General features: G+C 49.4%; 5 protein-coding genes across 9 annotated transcripts; 2 read left to right on the top strand and 3 right to left on the bottom strand.

The window, feature by feature from the left end:
- Positions 1–620: 620 nt before the first annotated feature.
- Positions 621–3,434, bottom strand: LOC6600891 (SET domain-containing protein SmydA-8). Its single transcript, XM_002025919.2, has 6 exons — positions 2,537–3,434; positions 2,022–2,473; positions 1,529–1,957; positions 1,349–1,456; positions 1,106–1,290; positions 621–1,025 (listed from the first exon to the last, which is right to left on the bottom strand). Exons 1-6 carry the CDS (start codon positions 2,825–2,827, stop codon positions 784–786), a joined length of 1,707 nt encoding a protein of 568 aa, XP_002025955.2. The 5' UTR covers positions 2,828–3,434; the 3' UTR covers positions 621–783.
- Positions 3,435–3,662: 228 nt separating this feature from the next.
- LOC6600892 (ubiquitin carboxyl-terminal hydrolase 20) lies at positions 3,663–8,192 on the bottom strand. Its single transcript, XM_002025920.2, has 5 exons — positions 8,082–8,192; positions 7,567–7,945; positions 6,727–7,504; positions 5,288–6,657; positions 3,663–5,222 (listed from the first exon to the last, which is right to left on the bottom strand). Exons 1-5 carry the CDS (start codon positions 8,163–8,165, stop codon positions 4,903–4,905), a joined length of 2,931 nt encoding a protein of 976 aa, XP_002025956.1. The 5' UTR covers positions 8,166–8,192; the 3' UTR covers positions 3,663–4,902.
- A 456-nt stretch (positions 8,193–8,648) lies between these two features.
- On the top strand, positions 8,649–12,559 carry LOC6600893 (SNF-related serine/threonine-protein kinase). 2 transcript variants are annotated; one of them, XM_026985936.1, is made up of 9 exons: positions 8,649–8,802; positions 9,055–9,348; positions 9,428–9,646; positions 9,755–9,930; positions 9,994–10,354; positions 10,418–10,543; positions 10,610–10,733; positions 10,793–11,431; positions 11,502–12,559. In XM_026985936.1, exons 2-9 carry the CDS (start codon positions 9,143–9,145, stop codon positions 12,210–12,212), a joined length of 2,562 nt encoding a protein of 853 aa, XP_026841737.1. In that variant the 5' UTR covers positions 8,649–8,802; positions 9,055–9,142; the 3' UTR covers positions 12,213–12,559. The 2 variants fall into 2 exon arrangements, with proteins under 2 accessions (XP_026841737.1, XP_026841738.1); XM_026985937.1 differs by lacking the exon at positions 8,649–8,802 and having other exon boundaries at positions 8,940–9,348.
- Positions 12,560–13,148: 589 nt separating this feature from the next.
- Positions 13,149–18,195, top strand: LOC6600894 (dynamin-like 120 kDa protein, mitochondrial). Of its 4 annotated transcripts, none has more exons than XM_026986532.1 (14): positions 13,149–13,248; positions 13,340–13,643; positions 13,717–13,852; positions 14,058–14,174; positions 14,280–14,354; positions 14,419–15,008; positions 15,072–15,445; positions 15,521–15,685; positions 15,744–15,922; positions 16,711–17,183; positions 17,264–17,382; positions 17,445–17,529; positions 17,594–17,798; positions 17,871–18,195. In XM_026986532.1, exons 1-14 carry the CDS (start codon positions 13,220–13,222, stop codon positions 17,933–17,935), a joined length of 2,916 nt encoding a protein of 971 aa, XP_026842333.1. In that variant the 5' UTR covers positions 13,149–13,219; the 3' UTR covers positions 17,936–18,195. The 4 variants fall into 4 exon arrangements, with proteins under 4 accessions (XP_026842333.1, XP_002025958.1, XP_026842335.1 ...); XM_002025922.2 differs by having other exon boundaries at positions 15,744–15,931; XM_026986534.1 differs by lacking the exon at positions 14,058–14,174.
- On the bottom strand, positions 18,076–27,270 carry LOC6600895 (monocarboxylate transporter 10). The gene is made up of 4 exons (XM_002025923.2): positions 27,166–27,270; positions 26,592–26,699; positions 19,406–21,321; positions 18,076–19,323 (listed from the first exon to the last, which is right to left on the bottom strand). Exons 3-4 carry the CDS (start codon positions 21,312–21,314, stop codon positions 19,169–19,171), a joined length of 2,064 nt encoding a protein of 687 aa, XP_002025959.1. The 5' UTR covers positions 21,315–21,321; positions 26,592–26,699; positions 27,166–27,270; the 3' UTR covers positions 18,076–19,168.
- Positions 27,271–27,567: the final 297 nt, after the last annotated feature.

Here is a 27,567-nt window from a genome sequence, read left to right as displayed (position 1 = left end):
TTTTTATATTCCATGATCAATTGGTGGGATTTGATGGGATTTCAGGTAAATGCACTAAATCTATTGATTGCATATACAAAACTACAATCGATCTTGGCATTAAAGCATATAGTGTGAGTATATCTTCAACTGGTATATGTACATATATTTTCTAAGGTTTCATTGTGAATCCTGAATCCTGAATCCTGACTTGTCCAGCAGTAAGCCCATTTATATTTATATAAAAAAGGTCTATAAAATGTGGGATAAGCTGATTCATCGTACTAATGAGTAATTGCTGCTTTGATTCCTTTTAATTTGGGGAAACAGTTCGCGCATGATCCACCCTCAGCTATGAATTAGTAATAAATGGAAAAAATTCGTATAGTTATCGAATGATGAGAGGTGGACAGAGTGCGGGGCTGCCGGAGATAGCAGGACAAGTAGTATAGAGTACGAACACACCAAAACTGAATGTCTTGCCCTTATCGGGCCTTCCTCACGCGCCCGAATATATTGTACAAATCGAATTATGACGTGGGCGCGTGAGAAAGACGAACGATAGCATTACTCTGCAGATTGAATGGTACTGTTCGGTGATTCGGCGAATCCGATTGTGGAAATCAGTCGGTGGTAGACAATTAAGCAAATCCAGTAATGATAATTTATTTCTGATTTCGAAACAGGCATGCACTTGAGACCCCCTGCGAGAGGCTAGCTGGCACTTCTGAATAATTGCTGATTATCTCTGGACGACATGGGTACTCTGATTCAATTGCCGGCAACGGATTGGGGGGAGGCCAGCTAGGAGATCCTCATGACCATGCGCAAGGCATCGCGATTGATCTTGGCCTGTTTGAGAATGTGACCCTCCACAAAGATGTCCGACTCGTACTGCAGGTAGTTCACGCATTTGTCCACGTACAGGAGTGACTCCTCCAGCCGGTCCTTGGGTGACAGACTCGTCTCCAGGGACACGCGACGTGTTTGCTCGGCAATGGCCGAGTGCAGCTCGAAACAAAGCGTGCCGAGCGTGCGTACCTCACCTGTGGATACACATAATAGGATAGAATCACTTGAGATAACGCCCCCGCATACGCTGCAAAATATCAGTTATGGCCCTTACATGGCGCAATGGTCTCGTATAGTTGGACGAGATCCCAGGCGAACTGCAGCTTCAGTGCCAACTTGTCGTCGGGCATTACCATCAGCTCCTGCTGATCCTTGGCCAGGAGCTGGACCAGCAGAATCTTAACTTCACTCATGTGGTAGTGCCGCGGCGGCAGCCACTTCTCGTAGTGCTTCAGGTATCTGTAGAAGGGAGAAGAGTGCCGAGTTGAGACAACTTTGCCATCTGGAAATTACTCACTTTAAACCGTTTTCGGCCGTTTTCTCCATGCTCTGCAGGTCCTTGCCCGCACGCTCCAGGATCTGGTCTATATAATGCTTCTGTACCTGTTTCTGGCACTCGCGGCACCTGGAAAGGAGCACAAGGTTATTGGAGTATTAAAAGGGAGCGCACGGTACGGCGATACGCCGTGACACTCACTTCCAACTTCCATTCCAATCGTCGGTTTTGCTTGGCAGCATCAGACCATCGCACCGTCGGTCCTCACACTTTATGGCGCTGTAGTTGGTGCCCAGCTCCGTGACATCGGTACAGCGATCGCAGGCGCACTTGAAGAGCTTCGTCTGAACGAGATGCCGCTGTCGATCAGCAGTACCCCACATTGCGTCTGAGTAGCAGATGCTCAAGTGAGAGTTTTTCTTGATCTCGCGCGGGGCCCACAGGATGCAGTGTCCGTTCTTGTTGAAGCTCTTGGCCAGATTCGGCATGCAAGAGTGCTCCGTGAAGGAGGCCGTGTAGAAGACGGCCACGTGCGGGGGATCGGAGGTGGGGACTTCGTGGCCATTGATCTGGAGGGCACCCACTGCTCTCATGACTTCCTCCTCGCTGAACTTCTCTGTCTTGAAGAACCTGGCCGGAAACCGATGATTAGATTAGAATCGCATCATGAGTCTCCCCAAATGGTGATACTCACTTGGGTATGAACTGGCCAATGCTGGCCAGGTCTGCCTTCCACTGGTTGGACCCACGCCTGGTCGACTCCAGGGACTCCAGCTCCTGGAACTTGCTCGCCTTCTCCGGGCTTGTCTCACCGATGAGCAGACAGCGCACGGTGCTCACGCAGGTGTACAGCGGATGGGAGCCGTTGAACTCGTGAACGTTGACCTTCTGACCCCGCTCCTGGGTAAGCTGACACTCCGCCCTGTGCTCCCCGAGCGATTTGCACTCGGGTCCACACAGGGGCCATCCGCATAGGTCACAGTCGATGTGATCCTCGGGCTCGATGCTGTTCAGGCATCCCATGCAGACGGGCGGCGTGATCTGTGCTGGTCCTCGCACCAGCGGCGCCTCCTTCAGTATGATCTCGTAGGGCTTTATTGTACGCGTGGCCACCAAGTGTCGTCCAAGCAGATCATTGTGGGCAATCTGAAAATGAATGTGAGGTTGAGGTTATGTCGTAGCGGGGCAGGAAAGTTCGCGAAAACCTGCCTTGAATGGGTGGCAACTGGACTTGTGGGCTTTCCAGTCCTGCTTCTGGTGCTGCACGCTGCAGTAGGAGACCTGGTTGCAGTTGGAGCACTTGCTCTTGGTCGGCTGGTCGCACACATTGCAGGGATTCATCGCTGACGACATGGCGCAATCGATGAGCAGTGGACAACTGATGCTGTTCCACTCACAGCCTGTATACGTAAAAGTACGGTACGGTGTGCATCCACTGCTACACGATTTGCCGAGTCTCTTCAAAACTGTGCCGAGCTGTCGGGCATTAGAAGAGCACATCTCACATCTGTATGCCTGTACATTGTGATGGTGATGGGGGCGGGGGGACCGGGACTCTATAAATATCCCACTGTGGAGTGTACCAATGCTGTGCTAAAGGCAAACAAAACTCATGTGTGGATGAGGCACCGACCCTAAAAGTAGCCTTCAAAATATAGAATACATCTGTGACGGCGCTACGGCCGGGGTATGCTCGCCGCGTTGGGGTTCTCTGGATGTGGTAGCTGAAAGAAAGTCTCGTGGTTCAAGAAGGCGAGGATTAAGCAATACAAAAATAGAGTTGATTTGTTCTTAATGGTACAGAACTTAGTAGGGGCTCAGATCTTCCATCGGGGTGGCCGCAAGTGGGTGGTTCGAGTGATCGTCCGGCCGATTTTGGTCTAGATCGCGAAGGTTTAAGTACGCTCCGAGAAGATTTGTTGCGGAGGTTTAGGGCGCTCCGAGAAGTTGGGAAGCTTGAGTACGGTCCGAAAGAATTGGGCGACGGAGGATAAAATCCACTCCGAGAGGGATCGAAGGGCGAGGAGGAAGTACACAAATTAACCGTATTTTGGAAGAGGCCCTCTCAGAGCAAAGGGCCCAGAACCTGCAGCAGCGGCTGCAGTACTTGAATCAAGTACAATACATTCAGGGACCACCGCCACCGTCGCAGTACTTCCTCCAGCCCTCCTGCAACAGTATCAGCCAGTGCAAGCAGCAGCAGTACCAGCTGCTGCCTAAGGACTAGCAGCCCGAGGCTTCGTCGGTAGCGAACACGAATACGGCAATGTTGAGATGTACAGTAAAGTTTTCTGTTATTAATTATTAGTATAGGTATAAGAAATAAAGAAGAAAATAAATACTTCAAAGGTGTATATTTGCTTACAATGCTCCTATTGTTGTAGCACAAAAGAGACTACGGCGTCATAGGTCCCATGTTTTCCCCGTTTTCAACTTAAAGTCCTCTCCTTCCCATGAGTGGTCTTAGCGAAGTTTAGTTCTTCCGAAACAGATTTGATATTTAATTAATTTCATTTAAGTTTCAACAGCTGGACTAGGCCCGCACCTTGCACAAACATTTGGACATTTACAGCAAACAAAACTCATGTGCGGATGTGGCACCCACAATTAGTAGTCTCCAAAATATATAATACAACTATGACGGCGCTACGGCCATATGCTCCCGTTGGGGTTCACAGAAATTTGTTAAACCTCTGGATATGGTAGCTGAAAGAGTTTCGTGGTTCAAGAAGGCGTGGATTAAGCGATACAAAAATAGAGTTTAGTAGGGGCTCGTATCTTCCTTCGGGGTGGCCGGTTTTCGTCTAGATCGCGAAGGCTTAAGTACGATTTGTTGCGGAGGTTTAATTGCGCTACGAAATGATTTGTTGCGGAGGCTTATGAGCGCTCCGAGAAGATTTGTTGCGGAGGTTTAGGGCGCTCCGAGAAGTCGGGATGCGGATGTTTAAGTACGTTCCGAAAGAAATAAGCGACGTAGGATGGAGAAGGCTGATGATGATCGCTCTGGCGGAGGTTCTTTTTCTTCCCGAAAACCAGCAGTTCCGGTGCCTTGGCTATGCTATGGATGTGCTATGGGCACACTGTGGATATGGTTGTATATACACACACACTGTGTATGTGGTTGGTTTTATGCTTCTTCTGGCTTTCTATTTGATTTTTTTTTTTTGTTTATTATAATTGTAATGGCAGGTTTCAAGAATTTTGTGTCTTATTTACCAATAGTCCTGGTTGATGGATGCATGCATAATCTGATTTATTTTCCAATTCAATTAAATCATCCTACTGCATGTGCAATCGTTTGAGTGCTCATCTCGGCAAGGAGCGGGCCTTGCCTCTCCATCTCTGTCCCTGGGTCAATTATAGCTAATAAAACTAGAAAGGTGTATGCGTATGCGAATGCAACGGCGATAGCACTTCGATCATCATCAATACATAAATACAATTTTTACACAATTTATATAGCCTCCACCCAGCTATACACTGAGGTATATAAACTAATGGCGCTTCTGTCTGCGCCTAAACCTTGATTGTGGCCTGTTTTTCGGCTGGCATGTTGGATCCGCCCGCGCTATCGATCAAATCTCACTCTCATCCGTTGGCTCAGAGGGCTCGCGCACCGTCACAAACTTCTGCAGGGTGACGTTCTCCTTGTTGTTGTTTGACTTGCTGCCGCCGACACTGTTCCGCCGCTTGCCCTTTTCGCGCGTCTTTTCCGGCAAGCCGTTGACCTGGAAATTGTCACTTTGGAATGGTATCGATATTGGTATGCTGTATTCGCTTTGAAATGCAGTGGTTTTTTCCTTCTCCTCGTTATCCTTTCCCCTTTCCTTATTCTTATCCCGATCTGCTGGTGCTGCTGCTGGTGGTTCCGCATTGGTTTTGACATTGTAGTTCCCTGTAATAGCAGAACGAACATAAATAAGTAACTACTCTTTGTGACTGAGTTGTGACGTTTCTAACCTTTGGCTCCAAACATATCCGCGTGCTTGAAGCTGCTCCGATTGCGCTTCCCTCGCTTGCGCATGTTGAGCCGCAAGGTAGTCACGCTGGTTCTGCTGCGCTTTGATTTTGGGGTGTTGTGCTGCTCAGGGATGGGGGTCCTGGTCGTCTCCACGGTCTGCTGTGGCTGCGGCTTTGGCGAGGGGCCGGGACTCACACTTGGACTCGGGGTGGTGCGGCGTCCTCGGCTGCTTTCGGTGTCGGAATGATTACCCAGGTAACTATTGGCCGTTACATCTTCCTCTTCAGCCTCTGGCGACTCTACGTCATAGCACTCATCGTCCTGGTCTATGATTTCGATCTCTTCTTCGTCGTCGTCGGAGAGAGCCTGTCGCAGCAAGATCTCCGGTCCGCCGCCATAGATGCCGTGCAGGAGCCGCCATGAGCGGGCATTAAGCTGAGCATAATCCGATCCGATCCTCACACTGCGGATGGTACAGTTGCTATCCGTGGAAGAGGCTATTCCCTCATTCTTGATGGGGCCCGGCTCCTTGGAGGTCTTACCGCGGGAAAAGTTCTGCCAAGACCGCAGCCAGGGCATGTCGATGGCAAAAATGGCAGATGAGTCGAACTCGCTGTGAAGCCCGTTCAATTTGGTAAACTCGCTTAGCTCATGCTGCTGTCGCCTGGAGAGCGCCTCAGCCGCGCGCTTGCAAATCTCGCACTCAAAGAGAATGTTCACTGGCGGTCCACCGCCGAAAGTTTTGCACAGAAAGTCCCACAGGGGCTGGGAAATCGGCACTGCAATCTGGCTGATCATAGGCATTTTGGAATGTAGAACGCCGCCATGGGGACACAGCATTTCCTGGTTATTGATGGGACCCGGCTCGGAGAAGGTGGCCAGGCGGGAGAGCCACTCGCGCGTCACATAAAACTGAATGTCAGAATCGCAGAAGGGGTGTGAGTTGGACAGATGTTTGGCTTCCTCGCGGACGAGCTTTATCAGGGGATTGTGCTTTTGGTAGAAAAGTACGTAGGCCTGGCAGTTCTGCACCACATCGGGGCTCACCACAGTCACGAACTGGTCGTCGAACTCATACCAACGGCCGTTCAGAGTGTTGCGTGCATAACACGTGTAGTGGCCGCCGCCGACGGTGCCATGGTGGCAGATCACGGATGAAAGATTGTATATGGGCACCTCGCTTTTGCACTGCTTGTGCACGTAAGGCCGCATATCGAAGCCCTCCATGGGAAAGATAACGTGCGACGAGATCTTCGAGCTGTAGGACAGATCGTGTCGGAAGCGCTTCAGGTGGATGCACAGCACCTCGGGCAGGTTGATTACACGCGAGTACTTGATACCCGTTCGCAGTTTGTTGCATCGCGAGCAGCTGTAATGAATCACATGACGGATAATTGAGCAATTGGAATACACTTACTTCACTAATGCAAACTCTCACCTGTACATGTTGTCGCCTTTGAGCTCGTCCGCACTGAAAAAACTGGCCATGCAATCGTAGAGTGTTACCGAGGGTCCATACAGCCACGATCTAAACACGCCCCACATCCACGCCAACCAGCCGTCATTGGTTCTGCTTGATGTTTCGGCGGCGCTCAGACTCTGGACACTTAGGCTATGCGTTTGGTGCAGCACATTGAGGAAGTCTCTTGTGGGAATAGGCAGTGAAAGATCCTGGAATGTTTCCTGCCGTGAGGACACCCGATCGCAGGTGAGGCATTGAACGGCGGAGAGCAGTTTGCCGTCAAACACGTCACTGATGATGGAACGCGCCGACTCTATTGGTGGTTTTTGATCTGACGACGTTTCACGTTTTTTCTGTTTACGCTGCTGCTGCGGCTTTGGAGGAGCCTCTGGAATCGCAGTGCCTGAACCGATGACAGTTCGGCTTGGCGTAACAAAGAATTCGGTGTTTATCATGACTTCCCCCGCGATTTCGGACATGCTGCTCTCACACGTTTCATATTCGCTTTCAGAGCCTGTCGCCGAATGCGAGGAAGGCGGCACTTCATCCTCGTTTTCGTCGTCAGTTTCGTTGGGCTGTTTATTCTGACGCTGTTGCGATTGCCGCGACTGTGGAGAAACCTGCTCCGTGAGTTCCTCATGCAGCTGATCCATGAAGCAGCGAAGGAACTCCTGCGTGTCATGCTGCTGGTAGCCACGAAATATCGGATGCACCGATCGTATGCCATACAAAATGCCACGGGGGGCGATGTATTCTGTAAACAACACATTTTGTATAGCACTTTGTTCCATCTATCAGAATCAATGACGAATCTACCTTTGGGGTCTTCTATCTCCGACCAGATTTCCTGCATCAGGCGAATGTAGCTCTTGGCCAGACCCGCTGGCTTGCAGATTCGGGCATTCGCTCTCTGATCCGCAATGTACTCCACCAGATCGCTGCAGTTGATGAAGTAGTGAGTCATGGGCGGCAGATTACTCAGCGCTTGGAGTGCCGAGTTCATGTAGCATGTGTTGGCAATGTTTTGCAGTCCGACGAGGCCTGTCCCGGAACCGACAACATCCTCTTCCATGCTCTCGTCTTTCTGGGCAAGCGAGTTCAACGATCCACTGAAGAGCGCTTCGTGGGAACTCATGATTCTTTCGTTTAAATACGGGTCATGGTCGGCATCTGCCATAGCGTGTCCGTTTGCGTACTGCAAGAGGAAAGGACGAACAATTTCACACGATTGTCAATGTCACAAAATCGAAAGTCATGTAATAGAGTTCACTTCTGATTGGTCAAAACAATGCGAACGAAATACAGTCCAGCTCGTGGTCTCACACACTCACCTTTTGTGGCAGGTCCGACTCCAGAGTACGATTATTGCTTTCTACATGTGTACTTTGCGATTGTGTGTTAAACCCAAAACTCATTCTACTTATTCGCTGTTTGTATATTTTTTTACTATATATTTGTAAATTTTATATTTTGACTGAGGAATTTGGATTTGAGTAGGGGACTAGAGGTGTCAAACCAACGAGGGCACTATCGATAGTATCGATGTTATGGTGCTAGCCGCTAAAATCGATGGTTTGACAGGGGTATAGGGGACGGCCGGGCAGCTACCGATGTGGCCAATCGATGTGTAACAATCGCAGGTGATAAAGTTACAAAGTTACTGGACTCTGTGTCACACAATTGAATAGTCCCACGACAGTTCAATCAATAAAAAGGAATTAAATTTGGTTGTTTATGGTCGTATTCGACTACACTTCAAGACCACTATCGATTGGTGCTATTATCGGCTGCTTAAAATTCAATGCATCCCTGTCGCAATGTGACTTCAAAACTGTACGTAGCAAAACATCGACACCAATGCAACCACGAAATGTGTATACAAAGATTCTAAGATTCATTTTCATGTGTGATAACGGCAAAGTGTTTAGTTCAAGACCGTTTTATTAACAACGTAAAGGCAAGCTTCGACCACAGAAATTGCAAAATGGCCTGCATATTATAGTTTTGCTGCTGCGGCTGCTGGAGGCTCTGGCACTGCTCTGGTCTAAAACGGTAACAGCCCTGCCTTTCAACATCCATCCCCTTGTGTAACAGCCCTGCCTCTTAGCTGCTGCTCCTGGCTGGTGCAAAAGTCAAAATAAAAAGGATCAATGTGAATAAGAAATCAGTGAAGCATGAATTCGTGTTCAGCTACGCGGCTGCAAAACATTCGATTTGGGGTCGATGCTTATTAGAAAATATTCCAGTTGAACCCGCTTTTCCAACGAAAACTGAGGCCCGAAATGCTTTCCCATTTAATTATAGTTTCAGCTAATCGCGGACAGTTTTGCTCGCCGGATAGGCAGCTCAGCTTGTGGGTCAATAGAAAAAGTTGAAAAGCACTCAACTCAACATGACTCTGGAAACGCAGCCTGTAGGTGGCGGCCTGGGATCTGGGATCGCCGGTCTGTACGATTTGGAGGAGACACTGGGATCGGGCCACTTTGCCGTTGTGAAGCTGGCGCGTCACGTGTTCACTGGGGCCAAGGTGGCAGTGAAAGTCGTTGATAAGTCAAAGCTGGATGAGGTCTCTAAGGCGCATCTGTTCCAAGAAGTCCGGTGAGTAGAGTAGACCCTAAAAGAAGCCAGGGGTTGTCGTGTCAACTAATGTGCAATGTGTGACCTTGACCCACAATAGCTGCATGAAGCTGGTACAGCATCCAAATGTGGTCCGATTGTACGAGGTCATTGACACACAGACCAAGCTGTACCTGGTGCTGGAGCTAGGCGACGGGGGAGATTTGTACGATTACATAATGAAGCATGAAGCCGGACTCAGTGAGGAGCTGGCGCGAAAGTATTTCCGGCAAATCCTACGTGCGATCACGTACTGTCATCAGCTCCACGTTGTACACCGGTGAGTTCGCATTCACGCCCACTGATAATACAGTCCACCGATCAGCAATTTACGTAACTTTTCGCTTCGTTCCGTTTCGTGGCGCGGCGCGTCACACGCAACCCACAGGGACTTGAAGCCTGAGAATGTGGTGTTTTTCGAGAAGCTCGGCCTCGTCAAGCTCACCGACTTTGGGTTCAGCAACAAATTCTCACCCGGCCAAAAATTGGAAACCTTCTGCGGCAGCCTGGCCTACTCCGCTCCAGAGATCTTGTTGGGTGATTCGTACGATGCACCTGCAGTAGGTGAGTGTGTAGATTTGGTTAATTTGGACTCTACTCTAGCTGGTATTTGGCTTTATCTTTTAGATATTTGGTCGCTTGGTGTCATTCTGTACATGCTGGTGGTCGGACAGGCGCCATTCGAGAAGGCCAACGACTCGGAGACCTTGACCATGATCATGGATTGCAAGTACACTGTGCCCACGCACGTTTCGGCGGAGTGCCGCACTTTGATTGCTTCGATGCTGGTACGGGATCCCAAGAATCGAGCGACTGTAGAGGAATTGGCCTCTTCGGACTGGCTGAAGCCAATCGACGAGCCGGACTCAACATCCACCGAGCATTTTCTGCCTTTGGTCAGCCGCGAGCAACTCAGTGAGGAGGATCATGCCTTTATCATACAGAAAATGATCAACGGAAATATTGCGTCCAAGGAGGAGATAGTGCAGTGAGTAGATACCGCACAAGACCTGGCTTACTCCTGGCTAACCTTCGATTTCATACGATGCAGGGCTCTCGACAAGAATAAGTACAATCATATAACGGCCACATACTTTTTGCTGGCGGAAATGCGGCTGCGAAGGCGGCGAGACGAACAGGCACAGAAGCAGAAACTTCTGAATGAAGCAAGCATGAAGTAAGTGATGAATGGTAATGGCGTTCAAAAGGAATACACACAATTTTTTTAAATATCCTTTAATAGAGTGGAGGATGCGAGCCGCAAGCCGGTAGCTGAGAAACCCAGTCCCACTGAAGCCCCCAAGGGTGTCCCCATCAGCATCAACGTGACGCCCGCAGCCCAGTTAGTAAACGACGGCGGCAAGCCAGTAAGTTCAATACTATTTCTATTGTTTTCTGGAACTTCACTGCATTCGCATTCGTTTAGGACAAGCGGAGTCGCAAGTGCAGTATTGTGCGGGAGGAAGACGAGGAGGAGTCTGCCAGCGAGGATTCTGTGGTTGGAAATGACCTAAAAGTGACCACATCGCGACTGGAACCTACTGCTGAAGGACTCGTCAATCGAGCGGTGCAGGGCCGTACTGCCCCTACCGCTGTCCTCGCCGCAGTAGGAGTGCCTCGAAATTCACGCACAAAGATAGTCGTAGCCGTAGATGCTACGTTGGCTCAGAAGCTCAAGCAAATGGAGAAAAGTGCCAAGATAGACGAAGACACCCTGAGAGGCCTGAAGGAACTGGAGATTGGCAAGTTGAAGCCCCTGCCGAGCAGCAGTAAGAATCCGGTGCTCAGTCACCGTCGCACAAAACTTAACAAAGGCACGCCGTCGTGCAGCAGCTCAGAGGCCTCCGACGATGACACAAAGACGCGAAACAAGAAAAAGATCAATAAGTTCGTGGGCGATACTCCCACACGGTTTCGCATGCACCGGCGGGACTCTCACGATGACTCCAGCGACTCGCAGGATCAACTCTATCCGCCGCCTGGTTCGGCCAGCAGTGCGACAAATTTCATCTCGAAAAGCAGTGGCGTAAGCGGCAAGAAGGAAGGACAAGGACAATGCAAGGAGGTAAGTAAATCTCCTACCGACCAGCCTCTTCCTCTGTCTATCGAAATTGAAAATTATATTCCAATTGCAGCCAAATAAATCTGAAGAAACACGCAAATCTCACACACAAAAGAATAGAAAACAGCCGAAAGACCATGTAGACAAGCATTCACAAGCTGAGAAGCAGCAATCGGGGCTAATAGAGGGCACGACAGCCACATCGTCAGCCACAAGAAGGAGGCGTATGCGCGAGAGTCAGTCGCTGGATCGTATCACAGAGGCTCAGGAATACGAGCTGCGGTACCGCAGCTACGCCGAGGGCGAGGCTGCGACGGCGTCCACATCAACACAACATATCGATCAAAGATATTTGCAGTCCAACTTAAACACCAGCACATTCTCCGTTGCCGAAACAAAGGAAGAGTACGATGATGATGAGGAGCCCGAAACGAAGCCCAAGACCGTAGCTGCACCGGAACCTCATGATACCAAGGACCAAATCATGCACAGATTGAATGCAGCCAAAGCTACGCTTCAGCAAGAGCAATATTTTAGTAATAACACCAATCTTAGTAGGCACTTGAACAACAACAACCATAGCCAGAGCAATAGCAACAAAAAGAAATCCAACGACGAAACACCAAAAGATATTTATAATCTGAATTCAATCGAGGAGATCGATCTGATTTTGAAGGATAAAAGCCTTACCAAAGCAATACATGTTACCGGCTCTAAATGCTTTGTGACCATGAAGAAAATTCGGCGGCTGGGAAAGTATTTTCCCGTTGTGAATTTCTCTTAATAGATGCTGAAACGGAAACATAAACAAAAAACATAAATAGAAATATAAATAGAAACAGATACAAGTTACTTCATTGCAAAGTGCATTCTAAATATAAAACTTGGTTAAGCGAAATATATTACGTAGCAAATATGCATGTATTAATTGAACAAGTAAAGTTACCAATATATATATTAGAAATATCCAAAAATCCCAGGAATATGTCTTGAAAAAAGAGCTCATCCTCTAAACATATTTTTAGATGGACGGATGGACGGAGAGGAAGTGTAAGCCCTGTAAATTTATTTGCGTTTTAAAATCAACTCGTGCCTGCCCATTTGTGTGCCCGGGTTGTGTTATATTTTAAAGCTACATTTTATTATTTAAATTAAATTAAGTAATTTAAACTTAAATTAAATAAAATTAAATAATTAAATAAACTTGCATTATCACAGCAAAAACGTGGGTGAGATTTGCGTCGGTTTTTACCGCCATTCTGGCCATCTCCGATTGTGTTGCCGGTTGCCATGATAACAGACTTCTGCAATTACTTAACCGATGTCTTATTTTTAAAATAAACTACATCAGAACTTTGGCGCCAAGAAGTAGTTCTCCGACACGGGCAGCGTGAAATAAACTGGTTCTTCTGTTAAAGAATCAGTAGCACAGAGAACGATTAGCCCGTTAATGACCAGTGGGTGTTGATACACACACAAATTAAAAACCTAAATATCGTGGCTTTTTCAAGTTCTAAAGAAATATGGCATGTATCTAAGAGAAAAATTTACAAATCAGTATCATTTTCCGCGGTTTAACTCAAGTTGTTATCCTGTTTAAACAAAGGGGGCTTAAGTGGGCTAAGTTCGTTTCGGTCACACTGAAAGTCAGACCAGACCGTGCAAGAAAAAATTGAACAAGAAAATCTTAAAACAAATCTAAGGAAATGAATTTTTGCGAAAAGAAAATTAAGTAATTCCCAATAATAAACAATAGAATCTGTGCGGCAACTGCAGCCCCGAACAGCAATAATGTTGCGCATCTATCAGAACTCTTACCGGTAAGCATTGTTACGTCTGAAGGCTGCAAAACCTACATTCGCTGTTTTTGGTGTGCCGATTTCGTCATCGCCCCACTCTCTTGTCTTCTAGGCGTACCGCAAAAAGGGCTGTTGTCTACTCCACGAAGGTTGCCTGCTGTAATCATTCCACGCTATGCAGCATCACCAGCCACCCACGTCGTCCGCCCCACAGCCAGCATGCCAGTGGCAGCGGTAACGGGCGCTACGGTCGACATGAAGAATTCTTGCTAGCCGGTAATCCAGCGAGGGGCTGGTCGATTCCGCCTCTGTCTCGCGGCTACGGCATGCTGGTGGTGCGCATTCTGAGGGGAGCCCTCAAGCTGCGATACCTCGTGCTGGGTGGTGCCATTGGCGGTGGCGTATCCCTAAGCAAAGTGAGCTCACGCTTCATTGGCGGTTATATAATATGCAAAGTGATAATTATTTTATCAAAATGCGATCTTGCAGAAATACGAGGACTGGAAGGATGGCTTGCCTGACATGAAGTGGCTACAGGACGCCATGCCTCAGGGCGAGAGATGGAGCCAGTTCTCGAAGAATCTCCTCGAGGTCGGTGCAGTGGTCAAGAATGCAATCGATATCGGTGAGTACTAGGCTACTGATCTCCTCCCTGCCCTGCCCTCTCTGCCTTTCCCAATCTCTCTTTCTCTCTCTCTCTCACTTTAAATGGTCATGGTGGGGGCGGGGGCAACACCGCTCGTATGCTTCCATTATACACTTCACTTGGTTCGATTTGCACATCATTGCACGTTGAATGATACTGATATTGGGGTGTTTGTTGCTTGTAGATCCGGAGCTCAAGCAGCTTGGCGAGGATAAGTTGTCGGAATGGCGCTCGTGGTTCGACAGTCGCCTGGACGATGCCATCGAAGCAGCTGACTATCAAGGAGTCCAGATTGTCGAAAGTAGGTTACACACACATGCACACACAGACCTCCAGACATTGATCCAATTTAAAGTGAGAGAACCCAGGCCTTTGTAATCGAAACTTATTGCGAACTCTATTACAGCCAAGGAGGACCTGGCGTCCAAGACAACTGTCGCCGCCTTGGGTATCACCACAGACGAGAGTCGCAAGAAATTTGGTATGCTTGAACAAAGCCCTCACCACACAGAAGGATATTGGGAATAACGCTCTTACTCCAACAGAAATGATGCAGAACCAGGTGGAAACGCTGCAGACAGAGATCATGAATGTACAGATCAAATACCAAAAGGAGCTGGAGAAAATGGAGAAGGAGAACCGGGATCTGCGCACACAGTTTCTCTTGCTCAAAACCAACAAAAAGACCTCAGCAAAGAAGATTAAAAAGTCGCTCATCGACATGTATTCGGAGGTATTGGACGAGCTGACCGGCTACGATACGGGATATACCATGGCAGATCACCTGCCGCGTGTCGTTGTGGTCGGGGACCAGAGCAGCGGCAAGACCTCGGTGCTGGAGTCCATAGCCAAGGCTCGCATTTTTCCCCGCGGCAGTGGTGAGATGATGACTCGTGCCCCCGTCAAAGTAACGCTCGCCGAAGGACCCTACCATGTGGCCCAGTTTCGCGACTCGGAACGGGAATACGATCTGACCAAGGAGTCCGATTTGGCTGAATTGCGCCGCGAGGTGGAGTTTCGCATGCGGGCCTCTGTGCGCGGTGGCAAGACCGTGAGCAATGAGGTCATATCCATGACAGTGAAGGGCCCTGGACTTCAGCGCATGGTACTGGTGGATCTGCCGGGCATCATTTCGGTAATTATTCGAAACTCCGTTTCTCCGTTCCCCCAGTCTGAAGTGTAGTGTGTTTTCTCTCAGACTATGACAGTGGACATGGCCTCGGACACAAAGGACTCTATTCACCAAATGACCAAGCACTACATGAGCAATCCAAATGCCATCATTCTCTGCATTCAGGATGGATCCGTAGACGCGGAGCGCAGCAATGTCACCGACTTGGTCATGCAGTGCGATCCCCTGGGTCGACGAACCATATTTGTGCTAACCAAGGTGGACCTGGCCGAGGAGCTTGCCGATCCCGAAAGGATAAGAAAAATACTCTCTGGCAAGCTCTTCCCGATGAAGGCCCTTGGCTATTACGCTGTGGTGACAGGCCGCGGTCGCAAGGATGATAGTATAGAGGCCATACGTCAGTACGAAGAGGACTTCTTCAAGAATTCAAAGCTCTTCCAGTGAGTACACAATTCAATTCCTCGGCAAGGCTATTGTCTGAAACTAATGTCCCTTCACTTATCCCTGCCCTGCAGTCGGCGCGGCGTCATAATGCCCCACCAGGTGACCAGTCGAAACCTGAGCATGGCAGTCTCAGATCGTTTCTGGAAAATGGTGCGGGAGACCATTGAGCAGCAGGCGGATGCATTTAAGGCAACCAGATTCAATCTGGAAACGGAATGGAAAAACAACTTCCCCAGGTGAGAGGTGACCATACGATCTTTAATCCGTTTAACGAGAATTTCAATTTATATTTAGACTGCGCGAATCTGGACGCGATGAGCTGTTCGATAAGGCCAAAGGGGAAATACTCGACGAGGTGGTTACGCTCTCCCAAATCTCCGCCAAGAAGTGGGACGACACACTCAACACTAAGCTCTGGGAGAAGCTCTCGAACTATGTGTTTGAGAACATTTATCTGCCCGCTGCTCAGTCAGGTTCTCAAAGTAATATTTTGTAGTAGTAAGCTCTTAAGTTGTAAGCCAACGCCGTCGCAAGTCGTCATCGTCGTTGGGGGTTCCCCCGATTCACCTGCCATGTGCTTCGTCTCTCTGTGTATTTGTTTGTTGCTGGAAGCAGTGTTCCTGCCTGAGGTCTGCCCAGGGGGAAGCACATCCCCTCCCTCACGTGTGTGGTTGTGTCTGTGGATGTCGCACCGTTTTAGCTTGTTTAATTTTGCACTTATCACGCCCTGCATTCGCATTCGAATTCCCGCGAAGGGAATCACATGCGTCGAAAATTTCAAAACCGGTTTGATGGCTTCTCCGATGCTGCCCAAATTCCAATTGAATCATGCGTGTAAATTTACTGTGTGCACTCCCCAATTCTGGCTTCATTAACACCGATTGCCTCTTCCCTTCCCAAGATTCCCAAGTGATTCAGCAGCAAGCTTTGTCGGAGCAGGCTCATGTGCAGTCATGTGCGCTGTGCGGTGCCGGAAAGCGTAAGATGGGAAGATTTACGAGCATCTGTAACGAAACCAGATTTTGGGAGCCCACAAACGCGTTTTGGGCCGAACGTTTCTAATTTGTTTTGCATTTTATGACGGATCCGTTAATTTGCCCAATGATTTCCACAATTCAATAATTAAATCAAGTGACGGTAATCGATTTGGGATCTGTGTTTGAGTGCTTTGTGGCTCTGTTTACCATTCTATCATACTTGTTCCCTGTTGCCTCTTGCCTGTACCGATAAACTAATCTCTGATTATTTTCCGTCCCTTTAGATTCCTTTAACACGATGGTGGACATTAAGCTTCGTCAGTGGGCCGAGCAGGCACTGCCAGCCAAGTCCGTGGAGGCCGGCTGGGAGGCCTTGCAGCAGGAGTTCATTTCCCTGATGGACCACTCAAAGAAGTCCCAGGATCACGACGGCATTTTCGACCAGCTTAAGGCCGCAGTGGTAGACGAGGCTATTAGGCGGCACAGCTGGGAAGACAAGGCCATTGACATGTTACGCGTGATACAGCTGAACACGCTGGAGGATCGCTTTGTGCACGACAAGGCGGAGTGGGACCAGGCGGTGAAGTTCCTGGAGACCTCCGTCAATGCCAAGCTCGTGCAAACGGAAGAGACGCTGGCGCAGATGTTCGGACCCGGTCAAATGAGGCGCCTCACCCACTGGCAATACCTCACGCAGGATCAGCAGAAGCGGCGCAGTGTCAAAAACGAACTGGACAAGATACTCAAGAACGATGCGGTAAGTCATGAAGTAGTACATGCATCTGGAATGGAATTCTATTAGTAAAATAACTTGGTGTGTACATCCTGCATCCTTAGAAACATTTGCCCACCTTGAGCTACGACGAGCTGACGACGGTGCGTAAGAATGTGCAGCGGGAGAACGTCGATGTGGATACAGACTACATTCGTCAGACATGGTTCCCGGTGTATAGAAAGTAAGTGATGAGATATAATGTTTTACATTTCTTCGGTATTTATTTTGCTTTCCCTCCTTCAGACACTTCCTGCATCAGGCCCTGCAGCGGGCCAAGGAATGCCGCAAGGCATATTACCTGTACACTCAGCAGGGTGCCGAGTGCGAGGTAAGCGGGAAACATATCACATTCAATTTCATTATATATATATAACCTCTCCCATACCATACAGATCTCCTGCAGTGATGTCGTGCTCTTCTGGCGCATCCAACAGGTCATCAAGATAACGGGCAATGCGCTGCGTCAGCAGGTGATCAATCGAGAGGCAAGACGGCTGGACAAGGAGATCAAGGCGGTGCTGGATGAGTTCAGCGAGGATGACGATAAAAAGGCCCATCTGTTGACCGGCAAGCGCGTGCTGCTGGCCGAGGAACTGAGTAAGTGAAACCCAAAATCGATTTTCATTCAAACATTCGGACGTTCTTATGGCCGCTTATTTCGTTGGACAGTCAAAGTGCGGCAGATCCAGGAGAAGCTGGAGGAGTTCATCAATTCACTGAATCAGGAGAAGTAGGAGTAGAAGGGTGCCATAACCAAAGACACTGGCCGACGACTCGACGCGTTACTTATTTAATTGAATAATTTAAGCTAATCTCCTGGAGAATCGAAATGCAGCTGCAGCTGATGGAAACCACATAATAAACCCCCACAAGATTGTTAGTTTGTATTACTCAAATCGTTTTTATTGTTTTCTTGCACTCGTATGATATCATCATTTATTTAAATGTAATACGAAATAATAAGGCTTTAATTGTAATTCATAGAAGACGTAAACGTGCTTGAGTATGTGCGGTCCGTGTGGTGTGTATCCGTATATCCGTTTATCTGTCTCTTCAGGTAGTATATAAGTCTGTTTGATTAAGAGCACACCGGCAGAAGGGCACTTGTTCCATATTCATAGATGCCTCATCGTTTGTTTATTTGCTCTGTCCACAATCAAACGAATGCAGCGTCGAAGTGCATTCACCCCACGACCGGTCGCTCGGTTTGATTGATTGATAAATGTATATGTATCTACATCTACTCGTATGTACAGGCTAGGCTAGGAAACAACGGATAGTACAACCACAGAGCTGCAGTATCTCTTATAAAATAAACAAATGCTTCGTCTGTTACTAGCTTCATGAACTTCATGGTTCACATTCTCTATCATATCATACATCATGTTAAATAACTGAACAAACGATTCTTAACTTGGCAGTCGACTTGTGGCCCAGCCATAGCCATGTGCACACAGCTGCTTACAGCTATCATAATAATATTAATAATGTTTTAGGCTCTCCTCTCCTCTACTCTTCTCGCTTATGCATTGCATAGCCGCTAAATTCTAGTTCAACGTTGTCAACTCCACTCCACGGATCTAAAGCTTATAGAAAGGCGTAGTAACTACTGCACCACGCTGCACACGTACTGTGCTTGTTGTTGTATGGGTGTATGTGTGTGTATCTGTGTGAGGCACTCGATAAGGCTGAAGGCACGAACATTACACTTAGTCTAATCTTAACGTATCAAGTACTTGCGGAACGCCACGCTTCAGGGCTGTTCGCTGTCACCTGCTCAGCGCCTCCGCAGTCTCCACCCCCATCGACATCGACATGGACATGGACATCGATCTTAACATCGAGTGATTGGCAATTATTGTTGGATCCGAGCAGCAGCAGCAGTGGCGCGCGCGCCCGTGCTCGTATCAGAAGTTGTATCTGTTGTGACGTCGCCGGACGCCTCGTTGTCTGGCGGTTAATGCTGTCTATGCTGCCGGCAGGGGGGTGATCTTCTCGTTGCGTCCCTGCTCCCACCTGGCCACGTAGGTGAGGGGGTAGCAAAGGAAAGCGGACAGCAGGATGAGGCCACCGGCAAAGTAGAATGCCATGTCGTAGCTCTGGGTCGCTTCATACAGGGCGCCTAAAAGTTAGGACGGATCACATTCAGTACATGACGCTATAGTCATTTGGAGCGGAGTGGTTAGTGGAAGACGATGACTCACCTGCAATGGGGGTGCCGAAGGTGGCCGCCAGGCCCTGGAAGAGCATAAGGAATCCGTAGGCATTGGTCAGCTTCTCGAGTCCAATCAGTTCGACGGCAATCAGCGATCGCAGCGCCGAGAAGCAGGCAATGCAAACGCCGAAGAATAAGGCAAAGATCCATTGGCTGGTGGTATTGATGACCACTCCGCTGAAAATGGTTGCAAGTCCGCCGGCGGTCAAGGCGAAGTTGTTCAGCCAAAGTGGCTTGACGGCAGGAAAGGAGCTGATGGAGCCGCAAACGATCCTAGCGAAGGTGTTCACTAGGCCAATGGCAGAAAGTATAGCGGTGCCCTGATCCTGGGTCATTCCCGCGTGGACAGCACGGTCCTGCACGAAGCTGAAGGGCACAAAGAAGCCCATCATTGTCAGGAAGCCACTGACTGCCAGGCACATGAAAGACGCGGACTTCAGCAGGCTGGTGTCCAGCATGGTAGCCAGGGTGCGACGCACCGCCTCCGGGCAAATGTGGCATCCCTTCTGCCGGTCCTGCAGCATGTCCTGCTTGGTTGGCAGGCGCGTGACGGACATGTGGTAGGCCAGCGAGGTCTGGGACTGGTATTGCGGGATCCTGGTGAGCGAGCCGGAGAAGAAGATGTCGTCTCTGTACATGGGCCTCGACGAGGATGTGGCCTGTCCGTGATGGCCATCGTTGCCGGCGGCGGCGGCTGCGGCACGCTTGGCCAGGTCCTGGGGCCGCCGTCCGGAGACGGTGTGGCGGCGAGCCTGAATGGTCACTGACTTGGCATCCGTCTCCAACAGGTTATCGTTCTCTGCCTCCTCCTCGTTCTCGCCCACCGTCGTCAGCTCCTTGTGCAGGTTGAAGGTCAGCTGCTGTGGATCCCCGTTGGGTGTCGTCGGCTGCGACTTGCGCAGCGCCTTCAGCTCGGTGCCCTTGCTGCCGGCCGCCGTGCCCGAGGGACGACGCTCCAGGTTCATGCCCTTGAAGATCTCCTGGGCGGTGGGGTAGTGGTTGCGCTGCGAAGCGCCCATGTATGTGTTGTGGGCAGAATTGGGCATGGAATAGGCGAAGCGACCCTCGGGCAGCGGCTTGGTGAAGGCCGCCTGGTGGAGCTGGGGCGTGGGGGCCACTGTGTTGCCGTGGCCGTTGAGCTTGCTCTTCTCCTGCTCGTCGCCAGCCTCCTCATTGGTCGCCGACAGGGTGATCGGCTGGATGGGTCGGAAGGCCAGACCGAATAGGGCGCAGGACATCACAATGATGCCCTGAATAGCCAGAGTATGGCGCCAGCCCGTCTCAAGCATAGTCTTGGTCAGAGGCGCAAACACGAAAGTGCCCACGCCGGAGCCGCACATGGCGACGCCTGTTGCTAGGGCACGCCACTTCTCGAAGTAGAAGCCAATGATTACCACCGCCGGGATGTAGACCATGCAGAAGCCGATGCCGCCCAGCACGCCGTATATGATAAACAGGAACTCCACGCTGGTGGCGAAGTACGAGAGCCCGAAGCAGATGCCAGCAAAGATGGCTCCGGTTATGGTCACGGCGCGGAAGCCGAACCGATTCGCCAGGGCGCTTACAAAGGGACCGGCCATCAGGTAGCATCCACTGAGCAGCGACGAGACAAACGACACGTACGCCTTGCTCACGTGGAACTCTGCCATGAGCTGCTGCTGTATCAGTGGGGAGCAGAAGACTATGCCGTCGATTACGGTGCAGCAAAGGAAGGAGGCCACCATCACCACCCAGGCCCAGCCGCTGTCCGGTGGCACCACAACAGCCGCCTCTTCAATTTGCTCCTCATCCTCCTGCTCTTCGTTCTCTGCCTTCTTGATGGCGATGTCCGGCTGCTTGGGCACCAGGGAGCGGGCCGATGTCAGCTCGTCCTGTGATTTCGTTTGCTGTGTGGCCATTGCTGCGCTGTGGATGGACAGGAGAGAAGATCACAGAAAAAGAGAGAGAGAGAGGGAGGATCAGTAAAGATCTCATAGATATAGCCATCTGCCATATTGCCATTCTGGTGTTACGCAAATGTTTACCTAATCGAAATGGCCTTCGCCTTTGCCGTGGGCCGCATTGCGTATACGCCCCCCAATGTCAGTCAATTCCTCATTTCCCCGAAATATTCACATGGATATATCTATTTTTAAGTGTCACGTGCTCCGATACCCGCACACAATCGAACAGTTTCGAGCTCTATGCACCTGTCCGTGTATCCACGTAACATATCTGCGAGATAGCCGATAGCCGAAGGTGTGCGGATTGTGAAAGCAAAAGCCTTTTGCTTTTTATCAGATCGACGTCAATCGGGGAGATGGCAAGGCCTGAGCGAAAGGGGGGTATGGTATTGTCGGGATGTCAAACGTCAGGCCAATGCCAGGGCTATACGTGTGTACATATGCCTCTAGCACTCTCGGAGTGCGTCAACAGCCGTTCGGCGATTGTCTTGCCACAACACAAATATGAAATGGAATTTTCAATTATGTATTGTATCCAAATTCATCGGAGGAGTCTCTCAGACTTAAGATCGTTCTGTATGCCAGTCACACATAGAGTACATCTCTCGGCATATACTATCTATACCATACTCGTATGTATCTGTCGGAGTAGAGTGTGGGTGGATGGATTTTGCCTTTTCTTTTTGTTATTTTTCCACGTCTTGTTTGTCCACCTTCCGTGCATCTTGCGGCCAACAAACTTCTGGCCTTGAGACCTGCCCCGTTGCCTTTATCTAATCTGATCTAATTGTTGGGTCAGCAGTTGTTGTAGCAGTAGCTGCCAGCGTAGATCCAGCTGCCAGATCGGCCGGAAAGCTTACAAACACTCTGTAAGCAAGCGCACGCCGAGGTATCCTAAATGATCCCCCTGAAATCCCACGAAATGACAGGGCAATCAAAAAGTGTAGTGCAAGTGGCCCCGGGAGTACCCGGATAATACCGTAGATAATAGCAGAGATTGCTGCTGGCCTAAAGTTTAAAATCAGATAAATGCCGGATAAACGGCTGCTAACCGAGGCAGTGGCAATGCCGTCTGGGTGTCTACGCTCCATAAATTAATTGATTACACCTCCAGATTTGGTCTTATCGCAGCGGATTTGCCTTTGGCTGCTCTAGATAGAGAGAGACTCGTACCTGGCAACGCCCATGGCACCGGACTGGACCCACCACGTGAGCAGAGCACTCTGATAATTTCGTTTCCTTTATGGCCGAATTTCGGGTATGCCATTGACCAAGCCGAGCCAATTTATGAGATCCCATAAAGTAGCGAGTGCTGAGATAGGCCACACAGAAACAGAAACAGTCGCCGGTAACCATTGTGGAACTCTTGTTTGTTATGCAATCCAGAAGTGTGGCCTCCCCCTCCCCAACCCTGTCCAACCCAAGCGCCACCTCAAACAAACACACCCATCGAAGCCCGATCCACGCCTCGTATTTCAGATTTTGTTGTTTTCAGTTTCATGCCTAAATGACCACGTGGCAGATGGAGGGTACCGGTACCTCGTGGCACTGCTGGGATGAGGAAGCACTGCGGCTCGAGGCACGGCACTTGGAGGAAGAGAAGCCCTTCAAGTATCGAACCATAACTGGCTTGCAACAGCCCCCAGACCCCAGCCACAACACCAGCCATAGCACAGTGGAAGTGGAAACGCCTATTAATAGACCCTAGCATTTACTTGTTGCCCGCCCGATCCCATCCCATATTACGGCCAAAGCCATGTCGAAAATGTTTCTTGAGGTACAAATTGGTGCAGGACGCGCCCAGACAAAGTCTTTCCTAAGTTTGCCCTATGGCTGGGGGTATGAATACTATCTTCAGGGGTCTGGGTCTGGGTCTGTCAGCGTTTAATCTATATCCTGCGGTATAAAAATCGATTTTTATTTTTCTTTAATCCGAGGGACCTGATTCCCTTGGGCTTGGTAAGAGTATTCCAGTTTCGATCTACTGAAAATCCTATTCTCCTATTCATTCGCACTCTTTTCTGTTTTGTTTGCTCTGTGGGTTTGGCTTTGGCCCCGCATGTGCTGGATAATGTGACACGGCGGCTCCTGGCTCCTGTGACCTCCCGCTGCGAGCAAACAGTGCCTGCCTCCCGCCCATCCATCATCCGTGAATGGCAAAGCACTTGGCAGAGCAGGAGGTGGTGGCCAGTGAATGACCAGGGGGACGGAAGGTCGACAGTTGTCAGCGCCAATTGTGACTGTTGACAGCGTTTAAATTGATGCCCGATGTCGATTGATCTAATAAATGTTATAGGTGGTAATCCGCACATATGGTGTCCAAGTGGAAGGGCAGGGGCAGACACTGAGGAGAGAAAAGGCACACAGATAGAGAGACAGACAGACAGACCGACAAACAAACGGAAGGACGGACAATCAGTCTAAGAGGGAGACGTAGATGTTTTCCTTTCGTCGGGTTTTACTTGAGGCATGGCATGCACATCCATGACTCCGAGTGCGAGTATATCCAAGTATTTGTATCTTTATCTCTGTCTCCCCTTGAGTCTGCCTGTGTGTGAGTGTTTGTGTGCCGCACATACATATGTGGCACTATCCCGTCTCTTCATCCATCCATCTGTCATATGTAGTACATGGCTCTTTTATTTTTAACATGCAACTGTAGGCGTCCCATCCCGTCCGGTTCTTCGTCGAGTGCAGTGCGTGGCGGACCCATTTAGATGGTATGTTGCCATTGCCATTGCCTTCAAGAGACAGGTTCCACATCACATCCAGCTCTCGTTGCGGAGCGCCGCAATTTGTAGGTACAAGTGAAGCAATCGTTATACTTTATGCTCAAAATATTAATTAGCTGGCCAAGAGGCAGGTCCGCCCCGAAATGGTGCGAGCGAGCGCCCCTTAAATGGCAGCACCTCGAGTGCCTCGAATGTCTGGAGGAGCAACGGATACACCGATTCCAACAGACAGACAGACAGACAGACACATCACACCGAATCGTGTATGCCCTGGAAAGCTAGATAACTCTTAGCAATCCCACACTCCACTCCAATCGAAGTGTTCCCATTTCGGAACTCATTTGGAGACACTTCAGAGCAGCTGCTGCTCAAGTCAAGTTCATTGTACGGCAGGCGGCCTTTCACCCAGAGCGGGTCCAAGGAGAGTGCGATATCTTATAGTATAGTTCCACTGGAAACTTGTATCTTTCGGGGCTTCTGTTTGTCGCTGACATAGTTCTCTCTATCTCATGCGGGACGACAGACAGACAGCCTATACTATCTGCCGCCCGGCCAGCTGTTGGCGCGTTGACCACACACTATCGGCACGAACAAAGGCCCCCGCGACAATTAGTGGAGCGATCAATGATCGTATGGAGGGGTTCGCTCGGACGGGGTCTAGGGTCCGTGGTCCGTGATCGGTGATCGGTGGGTCCACTCTTTTGTCGGAAGTAGAGCATGGTGTATTCATAATCAATTAACATGTTTAAATTATGGAAAATAAGTGTAAGTCGCGCAATTACGAGACTATTCCTATGCCCAAATGCCTTTCAAATGGAAATCGAGAGTCGTCGATCGGGCATTGGGGGGCATCGAGATTGGAGGAGGGTAGCAGGTCGTGATTTGTTGTGTGTAGTATGTAAATTGATATTTATACACTCGTTTATTGGGTTATCTGCACGTGGCTTTGCTTTGTCAGGCACTTCCCCATACATACATGACGCACAGCCTCCAGCCTCTGATTCGGATTCCGTTTCACATCTCACATCTCACGGCACTGTTTGAGTTTTCAACTGACCCCGAATCGGGCCGATCTGATCTGATTTGATCCGATCAGACCCCGACATTGGCGCCAAAATGTTGTTGCCTTGTGTTCTGTTTGCTGTTTTTCGCCTCGGTTCGGTTTCAATCCCAGTTCCAATTCCAATTCTCCCATCTGATAAGCAGAGCAAGGAAGCAAACAGACTGCCACTGCAACTGCAGTCAAGAGCTGTCTTTAATCAGCTGTACCCGCAAATATTGACAATCGGATTATCTTGGGTGTGTGTGGAAAAATTTCCAAGATTCCCAAAACACTTGGTTGTGGAATCTTTCCTTTCGGAAATCTCCGAACTCTCCGAACGACTTAGCCCGGCACGGCACGCAAGCGCACTCAACCGAATCGCTGTGGAGTGAGAAATCCGAATCCCCAACCGCAAGAATTCTTCAAATTTTCTGTTTTGTGGATATTTGGCAATGAGTGGGGCATTGTAAATGCAGAAAACATGTTTACCGAATGCCTAATATCAGTATAATTCAGATTTCTATTTCTTTTTTTTCTGGCTCCTAATTAAAAGCAAAATTCGAGTATCGAAAAGTAGTTTTCAACATGCCAATCTCTTGGCCAGACCAGCGCTCTTAATATGACTCTGTCTCTGGCTCCGACGCATATTGATTAATTACCAAGAAACGCAATTAGTGGTTGGGGGGGGAAATTAGGTCATTGGCATCTTGCAGTTCTAATGCTTCTCACGCGGGCGTCACGGCCCATTGATATGGCTATTGATATGGATATGAATATGGATGTACTGGGGTTTTGGGTTTCGATTGCGTTCGATGTGCGGACGTGTGGGGGAACATTAGCCATTAGCACTGTTTTGTTTGCTTTTTACCGGCAACCGGTTGTCCAAATCGAAATCATTTGGAGCCACGCGAAGAGAACCTTGGGCGAATGCCAAAAACTGGATTGGATCGCTGACTCACGAGAGGGACAGGCCCCGCCGAGATCAACTCTTCGGATTTGCATTTGAAGTGGTTCTGCAAGCCAGCCTGTTCTTCTGTATCTTGCAGATACTTACGGGTGCTAGCTCAGAGACTTAGTAAGTACAATCGATCTAATGTAAGCTCATTTTCTTTGTTCAAGTTCAGGGAGAGGCAACGCAGCAGAAACAAGGCAACAAAGACACGGCTAAGAAATTGCGCCACAAAAGGCGCTCGAAAGCCATTTGCGTGTGCGTTGTGCTGCCGGTTCCTGGTATTGGGGTAAAGTAAAGCCTCATCGTTTCCCTTTTGGCCACAGCCGAACTCTACTGGTGACTCTACTGGAGTTCTGCCTCACGCTGTGTGCTGTGTTTTTGGCCACAAACCAAACCCGTTTTGAGCCAGGCCAGGCGAGGGCCTAGTGAGAGGGCCAAGAACGCGGCCAGATGGGCGTTTGGTTCGGTTCGCGCTGCATCAGTGGTTTGTCTGTGAGCGATCTTACCTCTATGTTTCCTCTACGTTGCGGCGTTGCAGCCCTCGGAGTTTTCTGGGGGACTCGAGTGCGATTACGAGTGTTCTAAAACAGAGTTCTGTTCTTATTTTTGGCGCGCTGCAAAGAATTTTGTGTGTGGTGTGAGAAAACGAAAGTAAGCGGCGGGGCGGTGGCGGTGGCGCGTCGCGGGGACGCCGACACAGTAAAAGCGAAAGTTAAAAGTCAACGGCAGCAGCACCAACAGCAGCAGCAACAACGTGCGGGACGGACAGAAGAAGAAGAAGCAGGATCGGCCTGAAGCGAAACAACACGCCGCTTATAAATACTTCTGGCACATATGTATGTACGCGGTACATATATGTATCAGTATCAGTAATTATACATATGTCCGCCTCTATATGTACATATATGTATGTAGGCGTGTGCGTACGGGTCGGTACTATACATATATGTGGAGCATATAAATGGGCGCTGCGCTACTGTTGTGTTCTGTTGTTGCTCTGGTGTGGCGTTGCTTTCTTCGTGTTGTGCTTTGGGTTTGGGGTTCGAATCGTGTCCGACTATTTGCTACTATTTGCTTTACTTGTTTCCTTTTCGAAATGCTGCCGCACGGGGGCCTGATCTGATCCGCCTCTTAAAGCGATGCGAGCGACGCGACGGACTGAAGATAACTGAGGGGAAAATCAGAATGTGTTGGCAGTATAAACCACACAGCACAAAAAAAAGCAGCAACAGCAGCGGTGGCAGCAGCAGCGGCAGTTTATCAGCCAGAGAATGTGTGTGTGTGTGTGGTGCTCAGTTTCTGCTGAATGGGGAATGGTTCGCTCCGATCAGGTCAGAGTTACAGACCAAAAATTCCCCGAGAGCCACTGCAGCACGAGCTTCAGGATGATGGCCAGTAGAAAAAAGAGTTGGAGAGAGTGACAGTGACAGAGACAGAGACAGAGACAGAGACATAGTGAAAGAGTGAAAGGAGTGAAAGAGA

Source organism: Drosophila persimilis, unplaced genomic scaffold, assembly GCF_003286085.1.
Source record: "Drosophila persimilis strain 14011-0111.01,24,50 unplaced genomic scaffold, DperRS2 tig00000002-arrow-pilon, whole genome shotgun sequence".
Taxonomy (NCBI): Eukaryota; Metazoa; Arthropoda; class Insecta; order Diptera; family Drosophilidae; genus Drosophila; species Drosophila persimilis.
The sequence above is the reverse complement of the archived record's forward strand: the minus strand, read 5'-3'. Positions and strand labels throughout refer to the sequence as shown.

Excerpts from the sequence above, each read along its gene's own strand:
- LOC6600891 (XM_002025919.2), bottom strand. The coding sequence starts at position 2,827 with ATGTGCTCTTCTAATGCCCGACAGCTCGGCACAGTTTTGAAGAGACTC. Across the intron at positions 2,474-2,536 it reads CCAGTTGCCACCCATTCAAG|ATTGCCCACAATGATCTGCT; the intron begins GCAGGTTTTCGC and ends ATTCATTTTCAG. Across the intron at positions 1,026-1,105 it reads ATACGAGACCATTGCGCCAT|GTGAGGTACGCACGCTCGGC; the intron begins GTAAGGGCCATA and ends GTGTATCCACAG.
- LOC6600892 (XM_002025920.2), bottom strand. The coding sequence starts at position 8,165 with ATGAGTTTTGGGTTTAACACACAATCGCAAAGTACACATGTAGAAAGC. Across the intron at positions 7,946-8,081 it reads AGTCGGACCTGCCACAAAAG|TACGCAAACGGACACGCTAT; the intron begins GTGAGTGTGTGA and ends TTCCTCTTGCAG. Across the intron at positions 7,505-7,566 it reads GGAGATAGAAGACCCCAAAG|AATACATCGCCCCCCGTGGC; the intron begins GTAGATTCGTCA and ends TGTTGTTTACAG.
- LOC6600893 (XM_026985936.1), top strand. The coding sequence starts at position 9,143 with ATGACTCTGGAAACGCAGCCTGTAGGTGGCGGCCTGGGATCTGGGATC. Across the intron at positions 10,734-10,792 it reads TAAACGACGGCGGCAAGCCA|GACAAGCGGAGTCGCAAGTG; the intron begins GTAAGTTCAATA and ends GCATTCGTTTAG. Across the intron at positions 11,432-11,501 it reads GACAAGGACAATGCAAGGAG|CCAAATAAATCTGAAGAAAC; the intron begins GTAAGTAAATCT and ends TTCCAATTGCAG.
- LOC6600894 (XM_002025922.2), top strand. The coding sequence starts at position 13,220 with ATGTTGCGCATCTATCAGAACTCTTACCG. Across the intron at positions 13,249-13,339 it reads ATCTATCAGAACTCTTACCG|GCGTACCGCAAAAAGGGCTG; the intron begins GTAAGCATTGTT and ends CTTGTCTTCTAG. Across the intron at positions 13,853-14,057 it reads CAAGAATGCAATCGATATCG|ATCCGGAGCTCAAGCAGCTT; the intron begins GTGAGTACTAGG and ends TGTTGCTTGTAG.
- LOC6600895 (XM_002025923.2), bottom strand. The coding sequence starts at position 21,314 with ATGGCCACACAGCAAACGAAATCACAGGACGAGCTGACATCGGCCCGC. Across the intron at positions 19,324-19,405 it reads CTTCGGCACCCCCATTGCAG|GCGCCCTGTATGAAGCGACC; the intron begins GTGAGTCATCGT and ends CCTAACTTTTAG.